At 37.3% G+C, this 22,290-nt stretch overlaps 3 protein-coding genes across 4 annotated transcripts; 1 reads left to right on the forward strand and 2 right to left on the reverse strand.

Annotated features, from left to right (window-relative positions):
• Positions 1-1,867: 1,867 nt before the first annotated feature.
• Positions 1,868-2,509, reverse strand: LOC130740053 (60S ribosomal protein L27a-3). The gene has a single exon (XM_057592548.1). The coding sequence runs from the start codon at positions 2,452-2,454 to the stop codon at positions 2,014-2,016; it is 441 nt and encodes a 146-aa protein (XP_057448531.1). The 5' UTR covers positions 2,455-2,509; the 3' UTR covers positions 1,868-2,013.
• Positions 2,510-4,071: 1,562 nt separating this feature from the next.
• LOC130740054 (ABC transporter B family member 26, chloroplastic) lies at positions 4,072-11,610 on the forward strand. Of its 2 annotated transcripts, XM_057592549.1 has the most exons (18): positions 4,072-4,778; positions 4,864-4,991; positions 6,426-6,468; positions 6,645-6,689; positions 6,788-6,910; positions 6,995-7,098; positions 7,501-7,555; positions 7,640-7,710; positions 7,805-7,907; positions 8,080-8,290; positions 8,953-9,026; positions 9,221-9,277; positions 9,367-9,441; positions 9,766-9,840; positions 9,920-10,201; positions 10,303-10,367; positions 10,457-10,517; positions 10,985-11,610. In XM_057592549.1, the coding sequence occupies exons 1-18, from the start codon at positions 4,335-4,337 to the stop codon at positions 11,063-11,065; spliced, it is 2,097 nt and encodes a 698-aa protein (XP_057448532.1). In that variant the 5' UTR covers positions 4,072-4,334; the 3' UTR covers positions 11,066-11,610. The 2 variants fall into 2 exon arrangements, with proteins under 2 accessions (XP_057448532.1, XP_057448533.1); XM_057592550.1 differs by lacking the exon at positions 4,072-4,778 and having other exon boundaries at positions 4,864-5,002.
• A 1,607-nt stretch (positions 11,611-13,217) lies between these two features.
• On the reverse strand, positions 13,218-16,945 carry LOC130740055 (inorganic phosphate transporter 2-1, chloroplastic-like). Its single transcript, XM_057592551.1, has 3 exons — positions 15,780-16,945; positions 14,868-15,059; positions 13,218-14,310 (listed from the first exon to the last, which is right to left on the reverse strand). The coding sequence occupies exons 1-3, from the start codon at positions 16,563-16,565 to the stop codon at positions 13,492-13,494; spliced, it is 1,797 nt and encodes a 598-aa protein (XP_057448534.1). The 5' UTR covers positions 16,566-16,945; the 3' UTR covers positions 13,218-13,491.
• Positions 16,946-22,290: the final 5,345 nt, after the last annotated feature.

Genomic DNA, 22,290 nt, shown 5'->3' on the forward strand with positions numbered 1-22,290 from the left:
AGTCAAAGTGTAGGCATAGTCCAATTAATCCCTTCCTTGCAATTACAAATATTGGTGTCGTTATTATTTTTTCTACTCTTTCAACGTCATTTTTCGTGGAATCAACATTTTGTTGGCTCTAAGTTCCAAAAAAAAACATTTTGTTGGCTCTCACAAACAGGGGAGAAAACTATGCTTTGAGTATTCTAAATTTCTAATGATTCCTCTAATACCAACAAAAATTGCATAATTATTTTGCAGAAGTAATTGAATATCATCCAAAATTTCTGACTGATTTGTATAAAGGACAATGTGCTTAAGGACACCATTGATATCCGGAAACCACAAGTCCACAACTACTAGCGGATCTTCCAACCATCTCCGTAGTAGGCATTCTCTAATCATAATTGTCTTTGATGTTTGTTAATCAGACCTCTCACTATTTCTGTTGGTATACACTGAGAAATAACCAGTCATAATTTAGATGATAATTTTTATAATGACGGATGGCTAACTATGACCGAGAAACCAAAACCCACCATATTTGATGAATAATGATGATGGATTATGGTAGGATACCAGCCATGGCGGATAGCCAAAATCCTGCCATGAGATTCCAACAGGGCAATAACACTAAGTTAAACCTAAATGAATTTCAACCAATAAAAGTTCCCATGAGTGTGAAAATGAGTGTTAACAGCACTCCTCATATAGAAACATTAGTGTCAAACTTGAAACTATTGTCATTTGAGGAGGTCTAACAAACAGACCAGACAATGGGACTGCAATTCAACAGACCAGACACAGGGCAGAGGGTCTATAAGAGAGCAAGCAGCCCCAAGAAAGGTGCAATCATGAAATCATGAATTCAACACCAACTTGAGCACACAATAGGCAGCTGGCAGTATGATTGGTTTCACGGTAAACATTCCTTGCATTTTATGCAAATCATGCTAGGATTAGGACTTACAACAACTCAAATCTCAAATGGAAGAGGTGGAACAGAGAACAAATTGAATGGGTGGGGGGCACAGAACTGAACGCAAAACACAAACACGACACAATAAAAGATAATTCCAAATCACTGTACCTAGAGAGGAAACACAAATTCTTTTCACTGTTTTGGAGATTACTAGTTTGAAGGAGGCCGTGTCATCAAGGGGCTTCTCAAAGAAGTTGTGGTGCTGAACCACAGGTTGAGTCCGATCACCAAAGTATGTCCATTTCTAGTCTGATCTAGTGCTTGGTTACATATTTCTCAGCTAACATTCATTCTTAAATCATAGCAAGCTTATAATAACTGGTGCAGAGATGACATGTTTGTTTGCACTTGTTAAATGCTAAAGAACCATAAAAGCATATTCCTAGACGACCTCAAACAGGACTACACAGAAACCTTTCCCCTGCATAAAGTAACATACATACCAACTACAAGCACTACGGTGTCTTACGGGCACAATGACATGAGAAGATATCAAGATGCAGGGACCTTAAACAACAGAAGAACAAAATACACGGCGAAAACTGAAATTTTGAATCAGCAGACTGAAAATCCACATTTGAAATCAGACTAGAAATGCTATCAGGTAATAAGAATCCTCTAGATGTACAACTGTAAAGCAGCTCAATCCAACCTATGGCTATAAAATTCTAATCAAATTCATAGCTTTACCAAACCAATCCTGTCAAGTGGTCATGTAAAACACACTATTGCACAAGCAAAAACCGAAAGGCTCGCAAAACTTCAGCATCAAATCCATCAATAGTCAATATCATTTACCCAGGCCCATGCAAACTATAATCCGCATTAAAACAGAAACTAAGCATCCAATAATTCCATTTGACATGATAAACTATAACAATTGAACATTGAGGCAACAAAAACATGTAACTCAAAATCAGTTTCATAAACCAACAATACTGAAAAGCATAACATCAATATCCCTTAAGATTATAAAATGTTAACAAAACAAAACCAACAATATCTGATGTATGCAAACAACCGCAAAATGGATAAACAAACAAAATTTAAAACTAAGCTGTAAGAACAACAGCACCACCAGCTTCCTTGATCTTCTTCTCAGCGATCTTGGAGACAAGCTTGGCCTTAACAACAAGGGGCTGGTTGGAAGGCAACACACCCTTGCCAAGCACCTTAAAGTATCCATACTGGGTAACATCAACCACAGGTGCAGCGTCCTTGGAGGCCTTGTCCTTCACATCCTGAGGGAGAAGAGACCAGAGCTTCTCGATGTTGACAATGGGGCAGTGAAACTGGTTGCGGAGCTTGTGGAAGTAACGCATACCCACTTTCCCGAAGTAACCAGGATGGTACTTGTCGAACAAGATGCGGTGGTGGTGCATGCCACCGGCGTTACCGCGACCTCCAGGATGCTTCCTGTGCTTTCCGATACGGCCGTGACCGGCGCTCACGTGGCCGCGCTTCTTCCTGTTCTTCTTGAAACGGGTCGTCATCTCTACCTGCTTTGCTGCTCCTCCCTCTGGTTTCGGCCGCAGAACAAGAATTAGGGTTTGGTGTGGTGTGATTTATTTATGCTTGACATGGGTTACTGTTTTGCCCCTAGGGTTTGTGGGGTTTGTTGAAATGGAGGCGGGGTATTTATGGGAAAGCAAATTACGTGGGCCAGCCATGAAATTGGTTTTGGAGCTGGGCTTTTTAGAGACTAAAGGCTAATGGGTTTCTTATGGACAGTGATAGTTGGGCCTAACAATAAGGTTAGTCTTACATAGAAAAGACTGATATTCACACAAAAATATTAAAAATAAAAGACAAGCTAATATGAAATGCACCATTTGGATATCTAATCTGATGTCCTGAGCTATCAAAAAAAAAAAAATACCATTCTGATTCTGTGTGATGAATTATTCAAAAGCTATTACTTTTTGTATTTTACACATGTGTTTAATGCGTACACAAATCAATTACAGAATTAGACAAAATAAATAAGTAGACCAAAACGTGAACCACAGCCACATTATCACATGTGTGTTCTTCTTAAATTGAGAGGAATTATTATCTCTGCTTCAAGTGAGGTGGGGCACGAAAGTTACTTAGGCACATAATGTGGAGCGACAGTGTGAACTCATGAGGATGATATATTTGTAAAAAACACTTCAATTGAGTTATAAAATGATAAAATATGTATTTATAGTGTTTCTATTTAGATATGAGTGACAATGAAAATATTTAACCTTGATTTAGTCATTATAAGTTGTTTGTGAGATGATAATTTTATTTGAGCAATCTTTGAATCATAAACTCTATCAACTATGTCTTTGCTCAGTTGATTGATTAGACGAGTTAAGAGTTTATTTTAGTCGTCATGATCCATTGACACAATGCTTACTTCGTTGTGAATCATCTAGATTGACTATGACAATGATAGACCTAATTGGATCTGATCAAATTTATTTAAATGAACCCGATCTAGTTTTGTTTGAGACTCGAGTTGATGAAGTTAGAACACATGGAAAGCGAACTATTGATTGATAAACATGAAAACTTAAAACCCATATTCTCTTCATGTGCAGTGACAACAAGTCAACAACAAAGTATCTCTCATCATATCTCCTAGCTACACAAAAACTTCCATGAGGGGTAAGGCACCAACACCACATCTCCCATAGCAATTGGCGCAATGAATCTCGACCAGTAGCAACCTCATGAATCTCAACTAGTTACAACTTGAGGAGACAAAACGCGATTCACAACAGAAGAATAAGGCACAAGAAGAAAACAAAACCTGATGAATCTCGACAAACTTTTTTCCCTCTGTAAAAAATGAATCGCCAAAACCTACAGAATATTGAAAATCACAATAAAAGGAAAACCGACTACCCAAACCAACCCAATAAGTATCAAATTGGTTCAATTTGGGTATGGTGCTAAAACATTGAACAATTCAATTTACCCTGTAACTCAAACTCATTCGATTGGTTTGAACTTGACAACACCTCAAGCTCACTTTGGCCAAATACATCCCTATGATATAATCCAACTTGTTTTCATGATTCCAAAATCATATAAGATTAAAATAAAACAAGAAAGCACTCAAGAAGGAAAAAACCAGACTTGTGGATCCAAATTCCAAAACAAAAGGACCAAATCTAGAAAAAACAAAACTAGTTACCAAGACGCTATCGTTTGGTTGCATGTGTTTTGTGGTAGCAAACCAAGCAAATTCAGCTTCCAACCTTAACCGCAAGCAACCGTCCCAGTTCATCTCCCTCGTCCTCTGTCTCACAACACAACGCATGGACCACATCGCACTCTTCCTCTGAACCTCGCAGCTTCATCCAAAACCCATCTCCATCTTCCAATCATCTTCCCCATCATGCCTCTTCTACTCGCAGGCACACAGCTTCGCTTACTCCCTCACCACACAAACAAACATCTAATCACAGCCTCACACAACCGCTTCCACTTCGCCGCCACGCGAATTTCCCTCTCCACTCCTGGTTTCCCTTCCCGGCGCATAGTCTTAGTCCCTCCGGCGAAGTCAGCGTCCATCAATGGTGTCTCCGTTCATGACGATCGAGAAGCTTCAAACGAAGAAGTAAATGCTGCTGATGAGTTTCTGAACAGAATTCGGAAATGGGTCGGCTTCATTCCGTCGATTCTCCCCGGTGGAAGGTGGTGGGAGTTCTCCGACGACGTGCAGGTTCTCGCGCTGGCTCAGCCGGTGACTGTGTGGCGCGCTCTCGCCAAAATGTGGGACCTCGTTGCTCGAGATAGATGGGTCATTTTCTCTGCATTTTCTGCTCTGATTCTCGCTGCAGTGAGTGCCCTTTGATTCCATTTTCTCTGTGTTTTGTGGTGCTTGTTTTTGAGATGAGATTGAATTTTTGTTATGTGGGTTTCAGGTTTCGGAGATTTCTATTCCGCATTTCTTGACAGCTTCAATCTTCTCAGCACAGGGTGCGGATATTGCAGTGTTTCATAGGAATGTGAAGCTGTTGGTTGTGTTGTGCGTAACTTCGGGAATATGCAGGTCAAAATCTTGTATGGTCGAATCTCCCTTCTTCATGTCGACACTGATATGATTCTAAGTTTCATGTTCTTAACTGTTATTTTACCAAAAGGGTGTTATTCTCTTTTCATTCATGTGTGTGTGTGTTTTTGTGTGTCTTCTATTAGAGTATGAGAATTGGGAAAATGGAATATTTAGCTTCTTTGATACTGATCAGGGAATATATGCAAGTGTCTCAGTCTCAGACTCTCAGTACATAGCAGCTGTCATCAACTGAGTTAACTTCAAGAAATAGAGAATTGACATTTGTAACTGACTAAGTAACAGTATTTACAACCAACCAACCAACCAAGTGAATACAAGTCTAACACTCCCCCTCAAGAGTTCATCGTGGACAATGAACTCTGAAATAGCGAAATAGGCGCCTAAATGCAACTCAGCTAGTTGATGATGAGAATCAACATGAATAAGGCATATAACACCAGCATTCAACTTCTCACATACAAAGTGATATCAACTTCGACGTGCTTTGAATGATCATAAAAGGTTGGGTTTCTGGCAATATAATCGGCAGCCTTGTTATCACAATAAATTAAGGCTGGTTTGGGAGGAAAACCGAAGCCTGTTATGTTGGATTGTCAGTAAATTTGATAGCCATGTTAGCTCACTTGCAACAGCTGCTAATGATTTGACCTCAGCTCCCATGGATTATCCACTAACTGTATTTTGAGATGACTGAAATACTGAATGGTTGAAAAACACACAGTAGCCACTGGTAAAGCACCTGTTATCAGTGCAAGATGCCCAATCTGGATCTGCATGGGCTTGCAGATGAAGTTCAGATGCCTCTGAAAACGAAACACAAGTGGTGTTCTGGGACTGGACACTGTTTGACTCAACTTATGCGTTGCCATGTTATATCAGGCCTGGAAATAGTTAAGTACAACAATCTTCCAATAAGTCTCCTGTAGACAGAGCTATCAGTCAAAGGATCCCCGCCAAATCTTTGAGTTTAAATTGAGACTTTAAGTACGTTTTTTAGCAGTAGTGCTAGATGGACGGGAACCAGCTATTATGATATCGTCAATATAAACAAGGATTGTCGTGTTTAGATTGCTGTTTGCCACCCTGCAGTTAAGAAACATCAAATTTGGCAAAACATAGCCTAGAAACCCGTTTGAGACCATAAATTCATTTGTGTAGCTCACAGAATAGTCTCTCCCCTTAATTTGAGACCGTAGTTTGATTAGATAACCTTTTGGTAAATCCATATAGGTCTCCTAACAAAGATCTCCGTTCAAAATCTCATTGTTAATATCCATATTGAGACTGTAGTAATGACACAAAATTCTTTTCGATATATGATTATTTTAGTAGAGCTTCATTTGAATCTTTTTGTCTTATACGTGGGATGTGAGCATTCCTATTCTAACAATGCATTTTCCTGTGCTTCAGTGGGATACGAGGTTGCTGTTTTGGCATTGCAAACATGATTCTGGTGAGTTTCTCCGCCTGATATTTGTGCATGTTATAACATAACCATAATGAAATGAGAAATGTAACTATCAAACTAAGGCCGCTGTACTTGAACAATGGCCATTCTGATGAATTGACTTTGGTTTTATTCAACTCCATTGTGCAAATAATATTTCTAACTTCGAAAGGTATGTGCAGGTTAAGAGAATGAGAGAAACATTATACTCTTCCCTTCTACTTCAGGTTTGGCTGTACTTAATTATTGATCTCCCTTGCTGCATTTATTTATTTTCTTCTTTTGGTGGTATGTTTAAACTCATTTGGCAGTGTCCTTATTGTAGGATATATCATTTTTTGACAATGAAACAGTAGGTGATTTAACAAGTAGGCTTGGGGCGGATTGTCAACAAGTGTCAAGGGTGATTGGAAATGATCTTAACTTGATATTGCGCAATATTCTTCAGGTTGATTTATTTATATAATATAATGCTAAAAAGAAGTCATCCCACATTATGATGGCTTTAATTTGGGGTTCTTCATCTTGTCAGGGGGGAGGTTCATTAATCTACTTGTTGGTTTTGTCCTGGCCACTTGGTTTATGCACATTGGGCATATGCTCTGTGTTAGCAGCAGTTATGTTACGTTATGGAAGGTAATCTCTTGGTTGTTTTTCTTGAAATTATTCCTTTTAGAACTTCATATTGAATTTCTAGTGGCTTACAGATGACTGGTACAAATTAAATGACCACTGCTAGAAACAGCATGTCTAAAGATGCATATATCCAGAATGTGCATCAGTGCTAATCATATTGACTTGTTCTTAATTAAATCATGTAGTCTAACTAATTCTCATCTCTAGAAAAGATGTCAATCTTTAAAATCCGAAAAATTCTCTCCAATACAGTGTGCTGTTTTTGAGATATTCATATATTGCCTTCTGAAAAGGAAAAGTTGACAGGTTTAATTCCGTTCCTGGCTTCAATGATTCAATCTCTTTCCTTTGTATGTCTCCTTTATCTCTCTGGTCTTACTATGGTTATATATTCCTTCACAGATACCAGAAAAAGGCAGCAAGGTTGATCCAAGAAGTCACTGCTTCTGCTAATGATGTAGAGAAAGATGCTTTATACTGTAATCTGTTTTATATTTTCCCATGTCATTGTGATAACGACATTCTCAATATTATATCGTAGGTAGCTCAAGAGACATACTCTCTTATGAGAACTGTACGAGTTTATGGAACAGAAGAAAAAGAACTTGGAAGGTGATAATGCTTTTCCACTTATAAGATATTAATTATTTATTTCTTCTCCTTGTTTTGCTGTTTCCACATATATCTTTTCCATCTCTATCTACAGGTACAAAGGGTGGCTGGAGAAATTAGCTGACATAAGCTTGCGACAAAGTGCTGCATATGGATTTTGGAATTTTAGTTTCAACACTCTTTATCATTCAACTCAGGTATAGCTAAAGGTTTCTAAAATCATGTATTATTTTATTTATTTAATTTCCCCTTTTTTCCTTTAAACCTGTAATCTTTATGTTGGAAGAAAGTTTGCTAGAACTAATTATCAAAGTTCAGTTAAGCCCTTGAATTTGACTTCTGCTATTATTGAAACAATCAATCATACAGATTATCGCTGTGCTATTTGGAGGAATGTCAATTCTTGCGGGTCATATTACAGCAGAGAAACTTACGAAGTTTATACTATACAGTGAATGGTTAATTTATTCAACCTGGTGGGTGGGGGACAATGTATCCTCTTTGATGCAATCAGTTGGAGCTAGTGAAAAAGTATTCAATTTAATGGATCTCTCACCTAGCAGCCAATTCACGGCAAGAGGCAAGCATTTTTATGAGCCATGTTCAACTATTTGATATGACAAACAACAGTGTAATTGATTTAGTCCTTTTCATGCTTAATTTGTTTTTAGTAATTTACCCACCTTTACGAAGACTGCATGTCCCCTGCATGTTCAACTATCATTCTACTAGCATGAATATTTTCCCATGTTAAGAATTATGTGAGCTAAATTATAATTTTCTTCAAATATAATGAGCTATGCATTAGCTGAACTGTGTGGTTTACTTGTGAGGGATGCTTATGCACTGGCACTAATTGTTTTAGAACTGAACACACTTACTATGATACTTGTCACTATGGTGGTCATAGCATAAGCAATATATAGGCTTTTCTTTAAAAGAAAAAAATCACAAGCAACACCCTCACTAAACAGATTGGGTTGTCAGAGAAAACTGACTCCTGCACTGTGCAGCTCTCAATATATATATATATATATATATATATATATATATATTTTGTGATAATAATAATGCATATTGGTTGGTTCCCCTACTTCAGTATCAGTATCTACTCCACTCATCTACCCGTAGTATTATACAAATAAATAAATAAATAAATAAATAAATAAGAGAAGGGAAGCTCATATGATCTCACGATGAATTTGCCCTTGAATTTTTTTCCTTGCTTTAACTTTATTACAGGAGTAAAGCTGCAGAGGTTAATGGGGCATATTGAGTTTCTAAATGTATCTTTTCACTATTCTTCAAGACCAACGGTAGGCCTCCTACTACTAATCACACAACTCATAGAGTTGAAGCTTGTATTTGTATATATGATACATTTTTTGCTTAGTTATTTCAGTGAAGGATTTTAACGTTCTTCCATTTGATTGTCCATCTACATGGGGTTAAGATCATAATTGTCAGTTAAACAGGTTTAATTAATGGCAGACTTTGTAATTTGTATCAGGTATCTGTGGTGCAACATGTAAACTTTGTTGTCAATCCCAGTGAGGTGGTTGCCATTGTAAGAAACTGCTTCTAGTCTCTCCAATTCATTCCTTCCCTCAACTTTGGCCTAGAGACTAATATGCTGGTTCTTTTGATTTGGCTTAGGTTGGTCTTAGTGGTAGCGGAAAAAGCACATTGGTGAATCTTTTGCTTCGTCTCTATGAGCCTACAAATGGCCAGGTAGAGTTTGTTTATCACATTTAAACTGAGAGTGAACTCAGATGTTCTGATTTAAAAGATATTGAATTTATAAAAATGGCAGAGAGAAAAGGGATTCCATCTTGGACTAACTCTTTCAAAAGTTTTACATTATATTGATTACATTCACCAATCATGTGAACTTGTTAAGCTTAGTCACCATTTTTCTTAAATGTAGATATTGATTTGAGATTTCTCTCACATAATTAGTTATGCCGTGCCTATTACTATCCTTCCAGTTATGCTGGTAGTAGTTCGAGAGAAGATACTTCTTTACTTGAATATTCACAGAAAGTTTTATTGCAGATTTTGATAGACGGTATTCCTCTTGAAAACTTGGATATCACATGGTGGAGAGAGAGAATTGGATATGTGGGACAGGTTCTCTAGTCACCAACATAGACAAAATTCAGTGAATGGATATAGCTCATTCCTTCTAACAAAAAGTTTATTTGTACAGGAACCCAAGCTATTCCGGATGGATATTAGCTCAAACATCAGATATGGATGTACTAGAGATGTAACGCAGGAGGATGTTGAATGGGCTGCAAAGCAGGCTTATGCTCATGACTTCATCTCAGCACTTCCTAATGGTTACGAAACACTTGTTGATGATGATCTGTTAAGTGGGGGACAAAAGCAGCGAATTGCTATTGCTAGAGCCATTCTTAGAGACCCAAAAATATTGATCCTTGATGAAGCCACTAGTGCACTGGATGCTGAAAGTGAACATAATGTGAAGGTCTGCTACTAGAAGCCAGATGGCAATTAGACACACGAGTGTTAATTATGAGAAGAAATATTAAGTAAAGATATTGATGCTTCAGTTTCCATTCTATGTAGGGTGTTCTTCGATCTGTTAGAAGTGATTCTGCATCAAGGAGAAGTGTCATAGTCATTGCACACAGGTGATACTTTAGTTGTCACTTGTTAGTGTTAATTAGTGGTATTCCAATTAATAATTATTAGTTTTGAAATGTGTGAACTGCTTTTACAGGCTTTCTACCATACAAGCAGCTGACAGGATTGTGGTGATGGATAGCGGTCATGTTGTTGAGGTAGGTAAATTTTTTATTTTATTTTGAATACTTAAAATATTCCAATCAGCATTCTTTATTGAGGTTTATTATCTTTCATACATGAGCCCCTCCTCTTTTTTGTTTCATTAACAATGTAAAAGATCAAACATAAGAAAAAGTTCGTTATAAGGTTATACGTGTTCTGTGTCAATTTTTTTACTGAATTTGACTCCGGCTCGATCATGATGAATATGGCATTGGATAGGACCATGTAGACAGTAATAGTTACCATATCCTTATCTGTTCGTTTAATAATGTGGGGATAAAACTCAGTTCAAGTTGCCCTCGTAGAACCTATGAGTACAATATTGCTTCTTTAACATCCAATGCATTCCTGAAACTGTTTGGATTTCATGTGTTGAATGATATGCTTTTCTTTTTTCTTTTTCATTATCCTTTCTTTGCGTGACCTGAAACATAATTGTCATTAACTTCTATCCTCGCAGGATGGAAGTCACAGGGAACTTCTCTTAAAAGATGGTTTATATGCTCGGTTGACTAGAAAACAGGCAGATGCCATGACATGATTTGGAATTCCAGCGCAGATATTCTATTTTTCTTCTGGATTCTTTCTTTTTAAAGTGGGACATGCAACTTTTTTTTACTTGCTGACCCAGGCATTCATAGATTTATAAAAAAAAATGGTGATGTTTAGCAAAGAAGAAAGCTGCAGCAGTTCTGGTTCTAAATGCATGGCGGCTTCATAAAGATTTCACAGTATCAGGATTCAGGCTTAGGTTCAGCAGGATCATGAAACTTGTGGTATGTTTGTTTTAGCAGCAAGAATATTGTAGAAATGTGGTTTGATGGGAGAAAATAAATTCCTATAAGAAGACATACATCAGGACTCGCGTTTCTCCCTCTGCAGCAGCTTTCATCTAAAACAAACATAGGCTTGCTCCATTGTAAATGTAATATTGATGTTAAAGATGGATATTCAATTCATAGTCAAGATGGTCATCTTGGTGGTATGACTATATAGACTGTCCATTTAATATATGTAAATGTAATATTGATGTTTAACACTTGATTTGAAGAATACCACTGGCCCATGATTGATGGCACTTCATAAGCTCAAATCTGTTAGGTGTGTTTTCAAAGCTCTAATCAATATTTATTTTCCCATTTCCATGGATGGAAAACTTCATAACTATTACTTGATGAGGGGAATAAGTTTATAGGTACCATATTGAGCTATATAAGTCAATCCACAAAACTAATAAGGTGGCCAAGGATGAAGTTAATTTTGAGGAAGAGTGTATACTTTCTTATCTTCTCAAGGAAAACTTTTGTTCTCACTCTAGGAAGGGCTGAGGCATAGAAGCGAGTCCTTCCCCTATGTTTACAAATGTGAAAAGCCTCGGTTTCATCACTGTCTTATGGGGGTGAAAATATCAAGTCATACACAGCCGGCAATAAGAAACAAAAATCACTTGTAGTACATAAATGTCTCAAACAGTATTGCATTTCCCACATGGTCATTCCTCACTTCCATTGTTTGAGACAAGGATGAAACATTTGGATTTAATTGTACAGAGGCGATGCTGAAGCGTGTCGTTCACTCATTAGGCCTAGTGGAGCAGCCTGATGAAAGTCCAAGAAGAAAGAACAAGGTGAGAGGAACCAAGGCATCAGCATCAGCATCCCCTGACTCTGATTTTGTTGTGAGGATAGTTCTTCAGGGTGGACAACATGAGGTGTATCAACATGCATTCCCTGCATCGAAGTTGATGGCAAAGCATCCTGGGATGTGTGTTGCGAGGCCAGAAGTCTTCAGAGAACCTCATCAGTCACTGTTACGGCCAGAAGAGAGTTTGCTGCTTGGTCACAAGTACATCATAATCTCTTCTAGAGATCTGGAGAAGCTGAAGCGTAAACATCCACAGCAAGGAAAAACCAAAGAAAATGGCACACTCAGTGTGACAAATGGAGTAGTAAGCCAAGAGAAGGTGGAAACAAGGATAACTCTATCTCCCCGTGAATGCAACACCCATGTGAATGGTGAAGTCAGAGAGACAATCGGGTCAGGCAAAGAAGAGATGAATGGAAACATGAATCTTTCTCAATATGCAGGGGATGGAGAGGAATCTTATTGCACAGCAAAAGAATTCTATGTTCCGAAGCATAACTCCACAAGATATTCAAGACGAAAAGGAATAAAAGGGAAGAAACCTTTTGCACCACCTCTTCCAAAGGCTAAATCATTTCGGGGTTTTAGATGGCAACCCAGCCTTGCCACTCTGCCTGAGCTCTCTCCATGATGATTTTTTTTAGATCGAGGTATCAAACGCTGACTGCTGACAGCTGACAGCATCGCCTCAGATGCTTGCACTAAACAGTAAATGACTGACCACGAAATGTATTCAATTCTCATATGCGAGGATCAGACTCTCAACCTCATGGTTAAGGAACAGGGTGAGCAACCACCACGTCACACCTCGGTCACACCTTGTGATTCTCTCTCCATGTTATTTGTTATGTTTTTTTTTAATTCCTATTAAGGCATGTTTTTATGCACGCTTATCATTATTTTAATGTTTTTTATTTATACATGAGGATCTTTGGTAAACTTGAGAAGGAATAACAGAACTTTCCTAGACCCAAAAAATGTGTATTGGTGTTATCTACATTCTACACAGATATAATAGCATAGAAAGCAGAATCACAAGAGATAATAGATGTTATATTGAGATAACTTTCTCAATTATTATATTCCCCTTCAGAGGAATTAGGCAAGGCTACAGAAATACAGATTTGAAATTTAGAATCTTAGCATAAAGATTCATCATTTGCCAAAATCAGGAATTAAGAGGTTCCTCCTCCAAGTTATCTGTGCTACCACCCTTATTCTCTTCTCTGGTGTTTACATCACAAAGAATGATGTGAAATATTTGGTCATGGTAACTAGAGTAATCACATGCACAACCTGTTCTTTATACCTTTGAATACACACTCATAAAATGTAAGACAAAAGCTTAGTCAAGGCCCATGTGTAGAGTATTGATAGTGTAGCACCAACTGGAATAGTGATTGCCCATGAAGTCACAATTTCCTTCACAGTTTCTGATCTAACGCTGTTAAGTCCTCTTGCAAATCCTACACCCATTACTGCACCCACAAGAGTATGAGTTGCTGAAATAGGAAGTCCCAGCTTTGAAGCAAACAGAACCACAGAAGCTGCTGCAAACTCTGCAGCAAATCCTCTGGTTGGTGTGAGTTCTGTTATTTTCTTTCCAATTGTAGCTATCACTCTATAACCCCATATCAAAAGCCCTGCAACAATTCCAAATCCTCCCCATGCAAGAACATCAATTGGAATAACAACCTCAGTTCCTCCAGCGCCGCCTTGAAGAATTGCTAATGCACCAGCCAAAGGACCTATGGCATTGGAAACATCATTTCCTCCATGAGCAAATGACATGAAGCATGCTGAGAGGACCTGCAAGTATCCAAAAACGCCATAAACAATTTCCAGTTGGGCACCCTTTGGACCTGCAATATCAGAGAGGAATCCAATATTCTTGTTGACGGTTTCCTCTTTTGGCTCTGACTGTGGAGTTGTGGGCTTGAGAAGATGACCAAGCTGTTTTCTGATGATTGTGTTGACTAGAATAGCACCAGCAGCTCCACAGGCTAAAGCTTGGGCGAGCGCCACAGGAAACCTCTGGCTAAGAGGGAAGGCAGCTAAAGAAATTCCGGTTACACCGAGAAATACAGCAATTGGAGCTGCAGCAGCAGCTGCTTGTCCTGGATTTGGAGCACTGTACACAAACTGGATGGGGGACAATATAAGTGGTTTGCAACAGAATAATTTAGCTTATTATCATGTCATCAATTTGGAACATTTTATTACAAGTTTCCTTGTTTTTTGTAATCGGATTTGAAGGGTTTCTATAAATGATATAAACATAGGTCGCGCTATCAAGCAGAACTCTAATTGTTAAAGGGCATCAAATTGGATAAAATGCTAAATCATGTGATGGTTCAAATCGCATTAGGAGAGCGCAAGAATTTAGAGAAGAGAGATGGGAGAGGTGGATGACAACCTGATGTCTATTTTACAATTAAGTTCAAGCCAAAAATAAGTTGGAACTTTGAAGAAGTGTCCATATAGTGTGAAAGATGAATATTGGATTCAAATTCAGCTGCTTATATTCCAAATTTTGAGCAGGGATATTATTTTGGACTATGAGTTTTTTGCTTTTACATTTGAATTAATTTTCCTAGACTGCTTTTGAAAGTGATGAAGCAAATATAAAACTGTTGAATGTTGGTGATATATTTCAGTTATCATGCTGGACTAAAATTCTATTTATAACTAGTGCGTACCCTCCTAATGCATTTGTAGACAAGAAATGACATAGCTGCTCCCATTAGTGGTGAGATAACCCATGAAGAAATCACCCTAGCCAGTGAACCCCAGAAAACGGCTCCAGCTCCTCCATAGGCTACACCGAATCCAACTATGGCACCAACTATGCAATGAGTAGTAGATACCGGCCAACCATAATATGACGCAACCTGCATAGAACAAAACAACAAATAGTTACTAAAATTACCAGGTCCAGCCAGAAAAAAGGGAGGTACATAGTAGTGTACATGCTTCTTCAATGAAGCAAAATATACTTCTGACCCGAGAAGCCTCAAAGTTCAAACTTTGATCTGTAAAGAGACATGTTGCCATGTTGGTGTGTCTTTACTAATACAAATCAGATATCTATGTTTCCTTTCATATCCTTTTACGCTCAAAATATAGGACAACAGCTAAGATCTAAGCAACTAAGAAAGCCTCTGAGAAACTCCTCACTGACATGGAGAAACTGCATAGCCTACACATACTAACTCTTAAATCATAATGAATATTTTATAACTATTCACTTGTTTCTAGCTACTTCTTCACAGTAAGGAATACACCAATGTCCTGGCCTAAGAAAAGACAAAATGGAAAAAGGACACTCATTCCCATGCTTTGTTATTTTAGCCAGGAAAATTTGGTGCATTATATCTTGAACATATTGTCCATTTTCCTCCACTAGCACTTGCTTTCACCAATCACAAGTACTAACAATGCACTACATATCTTGTTTACAAGTTACAACATAAGAAAGACAAGAATAGAACAAAGAAGTGACCCCCAAAATCAGAGAGAACTTCCTAAAGTGAAAACTAAAACAGAAATTAAGTGCTTAACCAAATTCATAATGGTTTTTACCAATTTCATTAACAAACTTAATAGTTCACCTGTAACCAAGTACCAGCAGCAGCAAGTGAAGAGAGCAATCCAGCAAGAAGCAAAGTATCTTTCCCCTGAAACGCCTCAGACACAAGAAGACCCTTCTGCATTGTGCTGGTCACGTGACTCCCCATCAACAACGCCCCTGAAAACTCCAGAACCGCCGCAGTCAACACCGCCTGCCTGAGCGTCAAGGCGCCGGAACCAACCGAAGTTCCCATGGCATTTGCAACGTCATTGGCCCCAATGTTCCAAGCCATGTACAACCCAAGCAGAAGCGTGGCATAAGTTAAAAACTTAGTCTTCAAAGTCAGAGCTTGCCCCATAGAAGCCATGAAGAAAGGGAAAGTCAGAGCAGCCAATGCCATGCATATTGATATGGCTGAAGCAGCTTTTGGAGATATGTTGAATGCTTTTGCAATCCCAGGCAACTCATCACCATCATCATGACCCTTCTGTGTCTTTGGTTTTGCATATTGTTTCTGCTGTTGCTGGTGGTGATGATGATGTTCACTGAGCTGGATTTCTTCATTCTGCTCTTCTTCTCCTCCTGCTTCTGCTAAGGTGGCAAAAGTGTGCTGGAGTCTAGAGTTTTTGATCCGGAGAGTGGCAAAAGAATGGTTTGGTACTGAATTGACATAGAGGACTTCACTCTTGGGGCTGTGAGTCTTGTTTGAGAAGAAAGGAGAGGTGTTTTTGGAGATGAATGGATGAGAGTTTGCATGGTTGAAGGAGTATTGTTGTGGAAGAGAAGGTGTGTGTTTGGTTGAAGAGAAGTGACAAGAGGGGTTCATGTCTTGTAGGGCAAAACAAGGAAGGTGAAAGGACACAGAGAGAGTGTGTGATTATTGAAGAAGATTGTTATGTTAGGCCATGGATCATGGATGTGGAGGAATAGAAAGAGTGGTAGCTGCAGGGAATGTGGGAAAGTGCATTTTGGTGGATTGTTTTGGTCAGGGGAAATTGGGAAAGGGAGTGTTGTGTTGTGTTGTGTTGTGTGTGTGGATTTGGCAGGTTGCTTCTTGCTAATGGAAATGAGTGGTGGTTGTAGCTTGAAAATTCTTCAGGAACTGATTCTCTTCACCAGCCACTAGAGGCATCATAAAATTGATAAGAGTAACTGTACTTACGCATCAAAACAGAGAATGTCTACCAAACATTTTTCAATTGAGGAAGATTGAGGAAAAGAAAGAAATCTAGCCACCATTATCTTGATCTGACAAAATCTTGTCATCATGGATGACTTGTATTGTCTCTCCTAGTTACACGTGTAACTTGTCTTGGATTTTTGTTTGTTTCAACTTTCAACTATTATAACTATCTCGGATAAATTTGCTTTAGAATATAATTTCTCAAAAATACATTCTTATAAATAGTAAAATAATAACTAATATGGTCTTAAACATTTAAAATGGTGAGTCATAACACATTCATCAGACATTCCTCAAACATACTATTAGTATTTTATGACGATTCTTGACCCCAAGATTTCAGTCGATTAATATTCACAAAGTGGCATATCTCAAGATAAATAATACTATTAACTTACTAAAACTAAATGATGAATGAATTCTCAGGTGTAGACATGTAATTTTTCAAATATAAAAAAAAATTGTTTTGCCAATAAATTGCTTAGTAAATAGCATGACCTCTATGGCAAATTCCTATGATTGGGCTTCATTTTCTCTCATATTGTTTGTTAAAATCCACTTGTTCCAAACATCACGTGAAGCCTAGGTCATTCGATGAGCCTAGTCCATTGTAGCCGTATGATCCTGTATGGTTCTTTTTTTCCCCGTCATCTATGATCCTATATGTGTATGTAAGTCTTGAAAGTTTGGGCTCTAAGGGTGTGCCCAGCCCACTGATCATTGAGCCCAAGTTATACAAAAAAACTCAACATATTATGGACCTTTGACAAAAACAGACCATTTAATGTTAATTATATTTTGTAAAATAAAATTATGATAAATTTCAATACTTGCTTTTGACCAAAAAAAAAAATGTTATAACATTAACCTTTGACCCAAAAAAAAATGTCAATACTTAAAATTTCAATTTCCCATTGCGAGGGTGAGAAACAATATTCCAATTTTTTTGTGATTTGATTGGTTTGTATACTACGATAATAAGAGAATATTAAATGAATGTGAACCGTCACACTATGGGAGCTGGTCATGCTCGAAGTCGTTACCTTAACCGCAAGGAGGGGGTGCCGCTTCTGAATCTGGATGGCGGCTTTGGTTGGAGAAGAGAGTGTTTCAGTTACGGTTTAGGGCGGTGAACACTAGTCATTAATTTATTTTTCTTAAGAGACAAAAAGATGATAATAATATTCACTTTAATCATTTCTTTACAACACTCTCTTATTAATTTGATTAAAATTCATGTAAGGCCCACTAATAATATGAGTCTTACTTTAAATTTAGTGGGACACATATGAATTTCAAATTAGAGTGTACTAAAAAAGTAAAAATACAATGTTAATGTTAAAGTGAGTGTAGCTAGCACTCTAATTATGTGACAATTTTATAATGCCATGCCAGGTTTAAAAATAAAAATAAAAGAAAATATAATGCCATGCCATTCAAGGAACCGAACAATCATGGGCATGCATTACCACCACACTTTTACCACTATTATACTGCTGAGTCATTTTGGACTGCAGCGCCTCATATCCAATCGCAAGGGGAAGATCCAACGCATATTCCAGCATCATGTAACCCAAATCTGACAATATCGCACACACTGAAACAAACTGAATCATTCCAATTTAATTTCCAGATTTCAAGGAATGTGCTGCTTTGTTTGGTTTGTAATCTCACAGCAAAACGACCCACTCCCTGGATGAGGAATTGCAGTAAACATACATAACTGTGCATTAAACTGTGATTTTGTATCTCACATCCATTCCCCCGTCACCATCCAACAAGTGACTAGTATATTGCAAAACAATATTCTTATTTCAGATATCTATAATCTATAGTATATAATATCATATGTCTAAATAAGAATTACTCTAAGAGAAAAATATGCAAATTGGAAAAAAAAAGAGATCAGCATCGATCCAAACGGGCTAGGGTGGCCCATCCATATTATCCCCATCCATTTTCAGTATTTTGTGGGGTCAGTGCATGACGCATGAACCTGGGGGGCTTGGACAAATAGTGGGTGGACTCCATTGTTAGGATAGAACAGAACCATATTTTTAGTGAAAAAAAAGCCAATGACCTAAGCAAAGAAAAGCAAAACCAATCCTAAACATTCATTTTAAGATAAAAAGCCAGTGACCTAAGCAAAGTGCACGATTCTGGGGTTGCGTCAGACCAAGGAGAAGAATCTGGATTGGATCATTGGATGTGCTTGCTCATGATGGTTGCCTTTTAATAGTAGCCTTTACTATCTAATATTTTAACTTTTTAAGATTATCTGGAAGGAAGCGTTATCCTGTAAAATTAAAATATTATGAACAAATTGAGAGATGAAGAGCAAACGTAAGATCAGCTCAGGACCCCATATGCATTATATTGGGAGAATTAACAGGATGAAGAGCTATGAGCTATCTATTTCTACCATCATCATCACCAATGAAAAAGAACAAAAATTAATTTGTGGAGCATAACTCTTTTGACATGCCATTGGATTTTTATCTATGATTATACGGTGGGGGTGTGACCTCCACGTACGTCTCCCATTCTCTGTTTCTAAATTCTCAATTAGGGTCCAATGATCCAATCATTCTCCAACAGTACAGGACCTTCAAAGAAAAAATTAACCGGATAAGATTCTCGAAACCTTAAAATTCAAACAAGTTGTAGATTGCTGAAGTCAATGACGGATCATGTTAGGAGTATGAGGGCAAATGCCCTCACTTAATTTTGACAAAACTCATTAGAAAAAAAATTGAGTAGTAAAAGTATGTGGTTTTAAATAGTTTATTTGGTAAAAAATGCTCTTATTTGTGTCGCACATTACTAAATGCCCTCACTTGATAGTAAAAGTATGTAGTTTTTTATGGTCTCTTTGGTAAAAATGTTCTTACTTGTGTTTCTTTTGGTAAAAAATGTCTCAACTTCTATTAGTATATGTTAACTTTTTTTATTACGAATTTACATGTATATAATGCCCCCACAACATTAAATTTCTGGATTCGTCACTAGCTGAAGTAGTCAATCCGAATTCTATGTTATTTCTAAGATTGGTTTACCAAATGAATGCAAATTGCACTTGCTTAATTAATGCTATAGCATTTAATAAAAAAAAAATTAATGCTGTAACGATTGTTGTGACACACACTTGCGCCGTGTCCAAAACGTTCTTATCTTCCGTGTTTTGGGTCCCAAAGTTATTGTGGAGATGCAATCAGTCTTTGATTTAATTTATCTTTTTTTCTTTAATTTCTTTTTTATTCTCCGGGTAAGCATGGCATTTCTGGATTGTATTATCCAAAGTAAGAGAATCTCTTTAGCTCGTAACTACGTAGAAATCACTACACCATAATGATGACTCTCATTGTTAAGGATGCCAACCACAAGCAACAAAATCTCATATCGACCATCACTTTTAGTGGTGCTTGATACGAGAACAATGAGTTCTCATACCTGACCATCACTCTTAGTGACGACTAAAGTTAGGGGACTACTCTTTCTGCAACCATTACTCTCAATAAGTTTCCATACCAACAAATTATCGCTCGGTTATAGAGCTAAAGAACAAACGCATAGTAAGCTCTAACTGTCATCACAACTGACTAGGATACTCATGATCAAGGACAGCGAGACACTTTCCAGTGACAATTTGCTCGGATCAAAAAGGCACATGGTCGCCCATGTCGAACATCATAAGAGGACCAACTAACAATTAAACCCATCTACGAAGTCGAAGAGTATGGTCAATATCATAATCGTCTTTCCGTAGTATGAGATGGCGACCGTGGCAAATAGTCTTGAATTCAAGTTTAGGTATGCATATGCGTTATGCGATTAAATTTAATTCTTTACTTTTTTGAAATTTTATGCAATGAATAATATCTTTAAGAAGTTTTTATCTGGTTCCATGTTAATTTCCATGGTTTTCGCCCATTTCTTACCGCTCATAGGTTATTGATATTCCCATACCACATATATCCGTTGTCCAGGTTCACAGATTTAGAGTGCTTTTCATCAATCTTTTAGCAACGAATAGATCGTCAGATTGGGTAAGCCAGAAACGCCACAACATGCCTTCACTTCACCAAAATCTGGACGTGTCCTACATATAAAATCTAATCCAGTATAGTTATGGTACACCAAAAATGAGCTATGTATTTTGTTGGCTAGGAATAGATATTGCAACTGCAATTGTGAGTAGAAGGGGATTAATTGACCGTGTGGCACTCATAGGACCACATCATCCGTTCTCCAATTAAACCGCTAAGCCCCATATATATGCAATTATTTAGAATTGCATGCATGATGCATGTATCTATGTGAAATAAATATTAATATAATTATAAATAAAAATCCAAGATAACTTTCAAAATCATACGGGAAAAACAATAACATTATTGTGAATTTTATTCCGAAGAATGGAGATAATGGAGAATGATAAAAGACTGTATGGGGATTTTTTTTTAACTAAGATATATATCCACATTTGATAATTGTGAGACTAACATTCTCAGCTCACGTCAGCGCATTAAGTAGTATTTGATCAATAATTTTTTTAATTAGTACAAGGAATTTTTAATCTCCATGTGTAGCATGTTTTTTCTACATTAAGTTAACATGTGGTACTGTATATATGGTATTTTGTTTTATTATAAACTTTTGAGAAATTTAATTATGATTAAAATCTAGCTCTGCTGACTGAGAGATGGTGAAAATAAATTGTGTTGATGTATTATATTTTCTAAGGATATGGATACTTTATATAATCAAAATATACATGCGTAAAAAGAATGATGATGGTACGTACATTATATACATTATATCATTTTAAAAATAGACCTCTAATGGAGTTTCAAAAAAAAAAAATAGACCTCTAATGGGATCCACATAGAGCATCTCAGCGCCGGGTCAAGGTTATCCTTGAAACCAATTGTATGTGGAACCCATAAGTTCCATCCATATTGCTAAGTATATGAATGAGACTGGCTACATATGGTTGAAAAGGATGAGGTGTCCTAACTGTTACACCATATAAACTCTTGTGATGGGGTATTATTTGCAGTTAATTAAATTTCCCTTTTTGTGATAAATTCATATTCTGCCATCCTCAAGTTATTAATCTGCAAATACTTGGCTTTCAGTCAAGGAGTACTAATTCTTGTGGCCTTATATCTTCTGTTTTCTATCAAAATATATATTGATCAATTTCTCTTTTGTCAATATATCTTGTGAGATCCAAGCGATAAACGAGTTTAGCAAAGTTCTTTTTCTTTAAAAAAAAAATTCATGCATATATATGAAACAGGTGGCATAGAGACCAAAATATCAGTTGATACAAACGGTTCAACCTCAGAAGGTACCTCCTCTAGCA

The sequence above is a fragment of the Lotus japonicus genome, chromosome 2 (assembly GCF_012489685.1).
Source record: "Lotus japonicus ecotype B-129 chromosome 2, LjGifu_v1.2".
NCBI lineage: Eukaryota > Viridiplantae > Streptophyta > Magnoliopsida > Fabales > Fabaceae > Lotus > Lotus japonicus.